The sequence below is a fragment of the Triticum aestivum genome, chromosome 4B (genome assembly GCF_018294505.1).
Source record: "Triticum aestivum cultivar Chinese Spring chromosome 4B, IWGSC CS RefSeq v2.1, whole genome shotgun sequence".
Taxonomy (NCBI): Eukaryota; Viridiplantae; Streptophyta; class Magnoliopsida; order Poales; family Poaceae; genus Triticum; species Triticum aestivum.
Window position 1 is genome coordinate 285,208,296 of NC_057804.1, and position 12,652 is coordinate 285,220,947.

Here is a 12,652-nt window from a genome sequence, read left to right on the forward strand (position 1 = left end):
GTTTGCACAAGTACTTAATTAGTATGCTAATTTTTTTTAAAAAGTTATGTTTACCGTTGCATTAATTATAGCCAATACATGCATGGCCACTAAATTTTCATGAACTTCTACATGCATTGATGAGTTTTCTCTTGATACTACTTGCATCGGGTGATTTAATGCAGCACAAAATTCAAACATGGGATGGTAGTAGAATTGAGACTTATAAAACGAAAAAACAAATTTTTTAGATGAGCCATATAAACCGGAAAAGAGGAGATATGTATACGACGCAAAGCCGATAGTACTATTAAATAAGAACATACGTGGCCCCACTCCAGAGAACCAGATCACAGATCGCTCTGGCGGCTGGGCCCCTCGTCGCTCGCCGTCTACCCACTGGATCGTCGTGGGCAGGCGACCTGTGGTCCGCCTGTAGGCGAGAGTGAGGGCGTGGACAACCCCTGGAGGCAATGGCGGCGGAGGCCGAGGAGGAGGTGCGGCTGGAGGTGGAGGCGGTGGCGGCGGTGTACGGAGAAGACTGCCGCGTGTACTGCGACTTCCCTCCCCACCTTGTCGTCCACGTTCGCCCCAACACTGCCGACGACTCCTCGCAGCAGGTTCGCCTTCTCCACATCCCCTCCACATCCCCTCCACATCTAGACCGGCTTCACGGCATCCGATCCCTCCGATTGGTCAGTTATTTGCGATTAATTACATGGCCCGTGCGGTTGATCGATTGTGAAGCAGCTGAGTCTGGAAGTCAGCTGTGGTTACTGGCGGTCGCGTTGCTGCTTCAGAACCCTAGCACATAGTAGTTTTTTTTTTCTTTGGCGATGATAGCATATAGTGTTAGTCCTCTCGTTATTAGTTAGTTATAAGCTACTAGTTCTCTAAGGATGTTTAGTGCTTATCGCGTTAGTTCTGATCAACTGCTAGGTTCTTAGTCACCGAGTCGGGATGCCTCTGATCAGTTATTATTATCTATGCCATAATCGCTCTAATGCTTCTGTAGAGAAAATGCAGTTCACATAAAAAAAATCCCCTTACAGAGTTATACTTAGTGCAGTGTGCGCAAAAAGCTTAATCGGTTTATTGTTAATAACCTTTTCATGTAATCCTTGATAATTATTTTTTTAAGATGATAGTATTGTAAGTAGAAATTTAACCGTTTCATCAATGATATTTGCTCTTAATCTATCCAGTAATAATTAATTTGAGCCAACAACCCATGCTACCACTGTAGTGGTAAGTTCATGTTGATACAGACATTCATAGTATTGCACTAGTAAGATGCCTGTACAAATGCACGGAACACTGAAATGCATTGATCCAAGAGTTGTTTATTTGACAAAAGTACGTGGGGGTAATCTCATGTGTACAAATATCAATAAGTTTCTTCGGATATTATTTCTTCTCTAGAGCTCACAAGCATCCGAGTGAATAGTAAATGTAGGCAAAATAGATAAAAAAAAATCTTTTGCAAACAAAAGCATTCAAGTGTTCAACCTGCATCCAAAACTTTTGAAGAAATAACACTTATTGTGCTTTGTAAAAAATGAGCTTTAAGAATAATTTTCTGAGTATCGATTTTGTTTATTTTCTCTAGACCACCATGAATGTAACTCAGGATGATTTGGAAGGGGGCAGAGGAGATGGCGAGGAGGAGCGGGTCGCGGTGGTGGTCGGTAATGCAGCCTGAGAGAAGGGATGAGAGGAGTTGGGGGCAGACGGGCGCCGAAAGCAGCGACCTCTCTAGATCCTTCTTATTTTTTCCTGAGATGGCTAGATGAGGTGAGTGGGAGAGATGGCTGAACGTGAGAGGCAGGGGGTTATCTACAAACGAGGAGTGGAGTACGGGGGTCTTTTTGCAAAACTGACATAGTTTGTCTCAGATGCGTTGGATGTAAATCGAACGGTTGTAAATGAAGGATGGCAGGCACACCATCATCACCAACTCAGTTTTTTATAGGAGTAGAGATATGATACTGAACGAATACATAACTGCCAGCCACACCTACATTACTTCCACCTTGGTGCTGCTAAAGTGGTGGTGGCAGGGATGGGGTGTTTTTGGGAGGCCATAGTGGATGCGATCCACAAAGGGATAAATATAGGTTTTTCTAATGGGAAAAAGGAAGGGTAAGTAGGGGAAATACGGAATAAGGGGAGGTTGCGAGGAGGAAGGGGAGGCAATGGGGTGGCTAGTGAATCCAAAGTGGAAGCGACGTGAAAAGTTGTGGTCCTCGTATGCCAAGTCACAAAGAAGCCCACATTTGTCCTCATATGTATAAGTATTTTGGCTCGTTGAACTTCAATCAATGATATGATAGCCAGTAATTGTCAGCATGTCCATGATTCGGGTTGAACAAGTTAGGTTAAAAGCTGTTCTGTCTTCCTACCATGAGCTTTCAAGTATTAATAATTGTTAGTTGTGGCATTAGTTTGGTTGTACTGTATATTTGATCTTGTTTATATATGAATCATGTGTTCGTGGCATCCAATTGCAAAATTGTACTGTTGACCAATATCACCTTATCTTTTTATTACTTGCCTCTGTTAAAAGGGGTTATACAGATTTATTCGTATATCAATATCCGCTTTCTCCTTTTCAGTTCGTGGAACTCTTTCTTGGAATTAAAGCATCCTCCCAGGTATGAACCTGTATGGGTTACCACCTTTCTAGATTTTGATATATCTCCCATCTAACTTCTTTGTTAATTTGAACTAAAACCAGTGACTCTTATTTTGGAATGGAGGGAGTACCTCTCTATTTTGGAAACAGATCTTCAACTGATTGACTTACATTGTTTTTCTTTATGTCGTGAATTCGAATAGGTTATATTTCCTTTGTTTCTCTTAGAACCTTGTTTCGTTATTTGCCTTGCTCTGTATCCTAAATGTGTGCATCATTACTTGTTAGTCCGTTCATCTTTTTTTTGCTTAGGAATAGCTGTACAATTATTTGGAGTTAAGTTGGTCAGCCATTTGAAAAATAATACATGTGAGTGGTAACTGCTTTTGTACAAGGTACATTATATCCATTTGCTCTACTAAATTTCTTGATGACATGCATACATCTTGCTGTTTTGGAAACTGCTCATTCTTGGGAATAATGCTATATCTTTCCTGAAATGGTTCACTGTATTAATGTCTTGAAATCAGTAAGCCAGTAATAAGGTTGCATTTCATCACATTGAGACAACATTCTAATTTGTGCTATCGTAAGTTCAGAAGAAGGTGGATGAAACCTGAAGGATCAGCACCTCTTGGTTCAAACAACCTTTCACATGTGTTACTTAATTTCTGGAGAAACTGCAAAATTTCATTCCAAGGCTGAATGCCTAAATGTTGATATCTAGCATGCTTGTAAATTTACATCATGAATCATTTTTATGCCGCTACCTTTCTCCCAGGATTTTTATCTCCTTAGTAAGTCTACCTGTTCACAATGGTTATGTATTGTCTCAATACTAATTCATTACATTTTATGGCATTGTACTTGTAGTATCCAAAAGAACCACCTCATGTTTATGCTGTGGAAAGTAAGGGCCTCGATGAGAATAGACAGGCATATCTTATTAGCAGTATCCAAGACAAGGCAAAAGAGCATTCCTACTACCCAATGCTTGTGATTCTGTGTGAGGTATTTCCTTGTTTCTTGCATTCTGTACAGTAGACTAGCAGTGAACAAGACTTGTTCCATATCATAATGTTCAAGAGGATTGCATTTAACTCAAGAGTCAAAGTATTTGATAGTCGCATACGTGTTTGGAGTGCCCCATGTGTGTCGGGCCCAGTGTTGGACTGATTGAAATATTCAGTAGTACACACTCACAACAGCAGGGGATAGCAATGATAGAGGTTGATCGTGAGGAATTTAGATGGATTTCTGTTGAATCGAGGGAGTGGTACCTCCAGACTGGATCAAGCTTTTGTCTGGTGGCTCGCGCGAGTGTGTCACTTGTGTGGTGGCTTGCACGGGACTGGGGAGGGGGGGGGGGTCCTCTCCTAGATCACCCCCTCTCATGGGCTTGGGCCCAAGAGACAGATCTAGATGGGCCAGGGGCCCAGGGCCCATACCGGTTCAACACTCCCCCTCAAGATGGGTGGTAGATATCTATCAATGCCCATCTTGTCACACGCCATGTTACAGTCCTTTGTTCCCAGTCCCTTTGTCAAGCAATCTGCAAACTGCTGCCCAGAGCTGACATGAGTAAGGCTGATGATCCCAGCATCAAGTTTCTCTTTAATGAAGAAGCGATCAATTTCCACATGCTTCCTCCTATCATGTTGAACTGGGTTATTAGCAATGGCTATAGCTGACTGATTGTCACACCACACCCTCAAGGGTCCCTTCCTCAAAAGCTTGAACTCGCACAGTAGGTGCTTCACCCAGAGCATATCACACAACCCTTGAGATAATGCTCTATACTCAGCTTCTGCTGTTGATCTAGACACAACAGTCCGTTTCTTGCTTCTTCATGACACCAAATTTCCTCCCACGAATACACAGTAGCCTGAAGTTGATCTTCTATCATCTTGACAGCTAGCCCAATGAGAGTCACTGTAGCCATCCACCTCAAGATGTCCACTCTTCGCAAACCACAACCCTTTACCCGGAGTCCCCTTCAAATATCTTAGGGTTCTGTGAACAATATCAAGATGCCTACTCCTTGGTTCATGCATGTATTTGCTCACCACCCCCATGGCATACGTAATGTCCTGGTATGACACAAGTACAATAACCTCCCAACCAGCTTTTGATAATCTTCCTTATTCACTAGCTCACCTGATTGTGCTGTTACTTGATGATTTTGTTCAATCGGAGGAGGGGCTGCACGACATCCCATCATGCCCATGTCAGCCAAGAGATCCAAGGTGTATTTTCGTTGGCACAAAGATATCCCCTTCTCTGTCCGAGCCACTTCTATGCCAAGGAAGTACTTTAGATTGCCATGTCTTTTACCTCAAACTCCTTGCTTAGACACCCCTTCACTCTCTTTATTCCCTCCTCATCTCCAGTGATGATGATATCATCAACATACACTGCAAGAATGGTGATCTTCTTATCAGTGTGTCTATAGAACACCGTGTGATCACCATTACGTTGGCCATACCCCATATTCCAAACAGACCGTCTGAACCTATCAAACAATGCCCTCGGCGATTGCTTCAGACCATACAAGGATTTCTTCAGCCTGCATACCTTCCACGTAGTCTGTTCTGTGCCAAAACCTGGTGGTATCTCCATGTGTACCTCTTCTTCAAGTCACCATGTAAGAAGGCATTCTTGACATCTAACTGGTGCAATTTCCACCCAAAGTTTACAGCACACGAGACCAATACCCTTACTGTGTTCATCTTTGCAACTGGAGCAAATGTCTCATCATAGTCAATTCCATAAGTTTGACTATATCCTCTGGCGACCAATCTAGCCTTATACCGTTCCACCTTGACCTCAGGATTCTGCTTCACGGTAAAAATCCACTTACAACTCATTGCTTTCTTTTCTGCCGGCAATGTGGTTAGCAACCATGTCTTGTTTTTTTTCCAGTGCTTCTAACTCCTCTATCATTGATTCACGCCACTTCGAATCTTGCCTCGCAGCCTTCCAATCCTTAGGGATAGTCACAGTTTGTAGAGAGGCAACAAACGCCTTGTATGAAGGTGACAAAGCCTTGTAAGACACAAAATTGTTAATATCAAGGTCATCGCAAGCATCATCTTTTGGCAGAGCCTTCCTTGCTACCTCACCCTTCCTTGCCGCTTCACGTGTAGGTTTTCGCAACGCAATGGGCAGCTCCACTGTGTCAGATGAGCTTGCTTCACTGCCTTGCTGCCCCCCCTGCACTCTTGCCTCATTGCCTTGCTGCTCCCCCTGCACTCTTGCCTCATTGCCTTGCTGCTCCCCTGCACTTGTGGTTGCCGTCGAGAGTACACCAGGGTATTCGTCTGCCATCGATCTCGAACAGGAACATGGAGAGCACCAATCTTAAGTGTATCGACAGTTGGCTCGACATGAGCCTGCACATCATCATCAGTGAGGGTACTAACCGGAATTGTACCCACTTGGTTGAACCTGAGCCCGCACATCATTATCAGTGTTAATGTCCACAGAATCACCATGAGTATGAGACACATCCTTCTCCCTCTCTTGACCATCACGCATAGGGTGTAGGTGGTCAAGCTCTGCAAACAGTAGACTGAGATCAGTCGGCTAACCATACAATGGCTCAGACTCCCTGAAGGTAACATCCATACTAACAAACCTGCGTTTTTCAAAGGGACACCAACATTTATACCCTTGCTGACTAGATGAGTATCCCAGAAAGACACACTTCACTGCCCGAGGATCAAGCTTTCCAACAGAAGGTCGGTGATCACGAACAAAGCAGGTACTGCGAAACAACTTTGGGGGAACAACAAACTTATTATCTCCAACGAGCAACTCAGACGGAGATTTCATGCCTAGTATCCTGGAAGGTGTCCGGTTGATCAAGTATGTGGCTGTCATAACTGCATCATCCCACAAGAACTTAGGCACATTCATGGTAAACATCAACGACCGAGCAACCTTAATAATATGACGATTCTTCCTTTCGGCCACTCCATTCTGAGGGGGGGGGGGGTCCGGACATGAAGTTTGGTGTAGAATCCCTTGGTCAGCCATGAAAGCCCCAAAACTGTTGTTCACATACTTTGTGCCATTGTCAGTCCGGAGCATGTTGACCTGCACCTGAAATTGGTTCGTTACAAGAGCAAAGAGCATGGAAGTTCTGAAAACAGCTAAACACCTCATCCTTGTGACGCATCAAGTAAATCCAAGTCATACGAGAATAGCAGTCAACAAAGGTAGCAAAATACTTCTTCCCATTCATTGACACCACGTGGCTAGTCCATACATCCGAATGAATAAGCATAAAAGGAGATATGCTCATGAGCCCCTTACTCACATATGAGGCTCGTGTGTGTTTTGCATATTCGCAAGCATCACACGTCAGCTTGCTCTTGCCTATGCCACACATAACTTCCAGAAATATTCTACTCATCTTATCAAAAGATACATGCCCCATCCTACAGTGATGGATCATCGCCTGCTTCTCCTTGTCCTCCATGGTCGCAGCACACACCAAGTCCGGCTGCACCTCCTGGTCCATGTACACCAGAGCCCCCTACGCCTGTGCCAGTCCCAACCGTCTGGCTCGTCTGTCGCTCCTGAATCAAGCAACCGAACTTGTCAAGGATCACATGATAGTCTATTTGATCAATGAGAGCTCTGAAAGAGACCAAATTGATAGGAAAGGCTGGCACATGTAAAATTGACGATAGAGAAATGGTCGGAGTGCACTTTGCTGTACCAACCCCTATGGCAGGCTGTTTTGTGCCATCAGCCGTTTGTATGGTGCCCGTGTGAGAGGGAGGATGCTTATTGTAAGACTCGAACACGCAGGATTTACTAGCAACATGCTTAGATGCTCCAGAGTCAAGAACACTCTGGAGCACTCTCATTAGTAGTAAGAGATGCTCTTTCCGGATTACCTTCATCAGTGGAGGCCCAGTGAGCAAAATCTCCATAGACAACATCATCTACATCTTTGTCTTTGGACGTCCCAGTGTCTCCTGCAACGGCCATGTGAGCCCTCTGACCCCCTGAGTGTCCTGAGTAGCCACCTCTGCCTCTAGCAGCTTGGCCCCATGAGGTCTCTGAGTATCCACCTCTGCCTTTAGCACTTCTGTCTCTGCCTTTAGCACTTCTGTCTCTGCCCGTTCCCCCTCTGTTATATCCCCTACCTCTGCCGCGAGTTGGACATTCTATCTTCCAGTGACCTACCTCTCCACAGATATGACATTTGGTGGGATCTCCCCACTCCATGCTTTCAGTGACTGCAAAGGTCGAAGCTGGCACAACCTTCACGTCTGCATGCTCAAGAGATAGGCACACCTCCTCTTGAGTCATCACTGCAATAGCCTTGGGAATGGTAGGCATACTAGGTTGGTGCAACAGGGAAGCCTTCCTGGCATCAAAGACTTTTGAGGCCAGCCAAAAATTTCAGCACACGCCTGCGTGCCATCCACTTGTGCCCTGACTCGATTGAAGCCGCGTCATAGAGTTCCAGGGGATCACAGTTATCCTGGTCAGCCCACAAAGCCTGCAGTTCTGCCACGTATGTCATCACTGATATGCCATCATCTTGGCACAGCAACCTAATCTTGTCCTCAGTCTGAGCAATGAGCATGACTTTGCCCTTGCCAGAGTACTGGGTGGATAGAATCTTCCATATCTCAGCAGGTGTGGATAGCCCCTCCACTGCGTCCAATGGAGGGCACCACGGAGTTCAACAACGACACCATAAGTACAGAGTGGATGACCTTCCACCTCTTGCCCTCTGCACTACTCTTGTCCCCTGGTTCTACAAGGTGCCCAACAAATGTCCATCAAGCTCCTTCTGCTCCACAGCCCACAAAGCCCTCCTGGACCAGCTCAAATAATTGGTGGCCCCCTCTAGCTTCATGTCCAGGGGCGACATTTCGAGCTTTTGAGCCACTTCCTGTCGAGGAACGATGGCCCTAGAGTTGGACTCGGCAAGGATCTTAGCGAGCTTCTCGAAAGCCTCGGCAAGAGCATTTGGTTCAGCCATCGTTTGGCGGGATAATCAACAGCAGCAACCCTCAGGACTACACACTTCAGCTGTAGCAGCTCTCAACAGCAGCAGCAGAACTTAGCCTCAGCAAGTCTTCTTTCCCAAGCAGCAGCACCACCACAACAGCACCAAGCACACAGCAGCAAGTCCACAGAAAAAAAAAATCTTAGTAAAGCACACAGCAGCAGCTCACAGCCCCTCACGAGCAAGCTGCAGAGTCAACAACTCTTGGAGAGTAGGAGCAGTAGCAGCAGCACACTCCAGCAATCCAGCCCAAGCTCTTCCTGTTCCAGATCGAGCACTCTAGCAGCCTGCACCGGGTCACCCCCGCCAGCCGCCTCTCCTCCTAGCGTCCCCGTTGTCCTCCTCCTCCGCCTGGCCACCTGGGCCTCCTGCCTGTCCCGCTCCTGCGGGAGCAGCTCCTCCTCGTGCACCCTCAAGCGCTGCCTCTCCTTTATCCTCCGCCTCTCCTCCTGCTGGTCCCATTCCTCCGCGTCACAGCTCAGCCGCCTCGCGCGCGCGCACACAGCCCCGCATGCAGCCGTCTCTCGTTGCCCCTGGCCCCGACGGACCGTGCCACCTCGCCGGCGAGCAACTACGCCGCCGCCTCCATTGCCTGGTCTGATACCATGTTGAATCGAGGGAGAGGTACCTCCAGACTGGATCGAGCTTCTGTCTGGTGGCTCGCGCGAGTGTGTTACTTGTGTGGCGGCTTGCACGGGACTGGGACAAGGGGGGGCTCCTCTTCTAGGTCACCCACTCTCATGGGCTTGGGCCCAAGAGACAGATCTAGATGGGCTAGGGCCCATACCGGTTCAACAATTTCAGATACACCTAAAGGCCAGCCAGGAACACTGGAGGCTAGGGTTTACCCAATACAACCAGAATGACCCAAAAGTCTCAAGATCCATGGCTTTATAGCCTTATAGATAGCATAATGCAAATGAAAAGTAGAGGGAGCAAGTGAATAGCTCAGTGGAGCGTACCGGAAACTAAACAAAGACGTCTTGGGGCTTGGCTGCCGTCTGACTGAGGATCGATGTCACTAGCATCCTCTTCTTTCGACAAAGTGGTAAGTTGATTAGAGGGACATCAGATGGCAGATGGACGACAACGGACAACTCCCACCAAAGCAAAACGTTATTTAAACTTAACTGAACTTTGATCAAATGTCGACTCTTCAGAGTCCTCATGGCTGAAAGTGTGGAAACACCTTCTGGATAAAAGTTGTATCTTCACAGGTTGCTTCGTTCTCGGACAAATTGCTCCGTTTGACCAGCCATCTCCCCACAGGGATGCTGATTACCCCTCGATGGCGTGGGATCAGCTATCTTTCCATAAGTTTCTCAGGCTCCAACAAGATAGTTCCATCAGGGTGAAGGAGAGGCAGTTGGATGGGATAGCTTGGGGGCCCCAAATGGTTCATCAACTGACTTGTATGAAAAGTATGGTGTACTTGACTATCTTCTGGTAGTCAGAGCTTGTAAGACACATTGCCAATTTCCCGAGAAACCTGAATGGTCCATAATATTCGGAGTGCAATTTCAGACATTTTTGGATACTTAAGGATGTGTGCCTGTAAGAATGGAGTTTTTAATGTACCATGTCCCTTACTTCCAAAGTTCTTAGTCCTCTTCTTATTTGCAAAGTGCTTTACCCCCTCCTGTGCTCTGAGCAAATTGTGTTTGATTTGGGATGCAGTTTGCTCAGAAGTGATAATTGAAGGTAAAATGTCCACACTATCAGAAGAGTAAAGAGCAGCTTCAGCCAGCATGTTTAGAGGCTTGTCGTAGAGAGCTTGAAAAGGTGTCATCTTGATAGCACTGTGCGAACTTGTATTATATACCACCATTCAGCTAATAGGAGCCATCGATGCCATTTCCTTGGTTTCTTCAGTACTATTCTCTTCTGATTATTCAGTAAATATACTAATTCAGCATTGCTTCTTGCAAAGCTTGAGTTTGAGCTTGATTAGCAAGTTTATAAACTTTCTTGTGGCCAGCGAACCACGGTTCTTTGCATTTATAGCATATTCCTTCTATCCTTGCTTGTTGAATGACAGCTGCTATCTTAGTAATGGCAGGTTTCAGTTCTTCTCACAGAAAGAGGTAATTGCTGAACATATCGTCTCTTTGGTTGTTGGGCATGTTCAATTCTTCTAGCAAGCCAAATTGCTCTTTGCAAGTCTGCAGGCTGGTGACACACATAATGATGTATGCTATCATTCTGGTGACACATAATGATGTATGCTATCATTCTGTCCGGAGACAAAGCTATCCGAGTAGTAATCATCACGCAAAGCTGGATTATCCTTCTCATTAGATTCATCAAGTGCTCAAATTTGAGAATATACTACTACACTGGAAGTCTGAATAAGTGAGTGAAAAGCTCTGACATTGTCACACATAGAAATTTCAGAGAATCTGTCACCTATATATATATCTGCAAAATCTGTACTAAGGTAAAGTGGCAGTCACAATCCCTGCACCTCTCCACCATTCAATTGCAGCTCCTTTAGAGCATCTCCAACCATAAACATCAAATTAGGCCCCCATGTCCGTGGACAGCAGTTGGTCGAGCACCATTTGTCCGCTCAGGCAACGGCACCCCCGTTTCCACTCCCCAAATGATATTGGGCAAGCCCTAGGGTGGCCCAATCTTCACAATTTTGAGGTGGAAATGAGGGGAATCTCAAATAGCAGAAAGAAAACAAGAGGAAACACACAAGAACAAGGTTCACAACACAGGTTTACTCAAATCACAAACAAGGAGAGATACACCTCAAGATCCAACATCAACAAAGGTAAAGGTAAAATAGGCAGGGTTCTTTCTTTTAGACGATCAGGGGAGGGGAAAACCCCACCCCCAGTTCCATTGCAAGAATCAAACCAGAGCAAGTCGATACAAAGCATGCCAGGCATGTTCCAAAATAAAACTAGGCAGGGAAAACAACTGAAACTGGACAAGAAAATAAACTGGGAGTGGCAGCTAGAGGGGGTCCCAGCGAGAACAAAAACGACAAGGACTGCACACAGGCAGTGTTTTTCACCATCTCCCTCTGATTACATCATGACTTCCAACAGCGAATCCGTAGACTTCAGTGGTGACGCCTTCTTGATCCTCATCATCGGAGCAGCTCCATGTGAAGGAGACCACACTCCCACCCCAATAACAGAGACAGGGCTCAGGATGGAGTGCTTCCCGGTCAGCTTGCCGCCAGTTGGAGAAACTGGCTCTTCATCGTCAGTTAGGCTGAGATCACCCAGGTCATCAGGCGCGTCCAGGGAACTTAGCCACTTCCTACCAGCAGAGGTTGCTTGAGGAACTCCAGTAGATATGCCAGGAAAGCTTCCATGTATTCCTTCAGTTGTGCCGGCACCAAGATCAGCCATGATCTGAGTGTTTTCAGTATCCTCCATCAAATCTGTTTGATATCAATCCAAGAGAGATAATCAAAATCATGCTGTTTCTATATTTCTTTTTTTTTCGAGAAAACGCAAAAGCCTTGCGTTTCTTTTCATTGAAAAGGGGGAGGTTCAGTTACAGACATCTGAGGATGTGTGGATTACAGCAGGTGGATTAATGCACATCCCAGGTTTGGGGCAGCACAAGTCGGAGACCAGGTGCCCCAGCTGCCGCCCATGAGCGGGCCTCGTCCTGAATGCTATCTAGGAGCGTGTTAAGGGATGGAGTCGTATTGTCGAAGACGCAGCTGTTCCTGTGTTTCCAGACCATCCAAGGCACGAGCAGCGCGACAGATTTCAGGGCCTTGCGAAGGATCGGCGGCGTGTCTTCCTTGGCATGGTTCCACCAATCCGTAAGCGACAGTTCCTGTGTTGGGATCGGGGCCGGTATGCGTAGCCAGGCCAGGGTCTCGTGCCATGCCTGTCGGGCTAGGGGGCATTCCAGCAGCAGATGTCGCATCGTCTCCGGTTGCTGGTCACATAGGAGGCAGCGGGGATGATACTGGAGACCGTGGCGCGCCAGCCTCTCTGCCGTCCAGCAGCGGTCTTGGTTATTTCCAGACA

At 46.4% G+C, this 12,652-nt stretch overlaps 1 protein-coding gene across 1 annotated transcript in view; it reads left to right on the forward strand.

Annotated features, from left to right (window-relative positions):
* Positions 1 to 425: 425 nt before the first annotated feature.
* The window catches only part of LOC123091999 (E3 ubiquitin-protein ligase RNF25), a 49,417-nt gene continuing 37,190 nt past the window's right edge, over positions 426 to 12,652 (forward strand). The window contains exons 1-3 of the mRNA XM_044513636.1: positions 426 to 599; positions 2,595 to 2,633; positions 3,488 to 3,625. Coding sequence (XP_044369571.1) covers positions 453 to 599; positions 2,595 to 2,633; positions 3,488 to 3,625 — 324 coding nt within the window. The 5' untranslated portion in view covers positions 426 to 452. The remainder of the gene's footprint in view (positions 600 to 2,594; positions 2,634 to 3,487; positions 3,626 to 12,652) is intronic.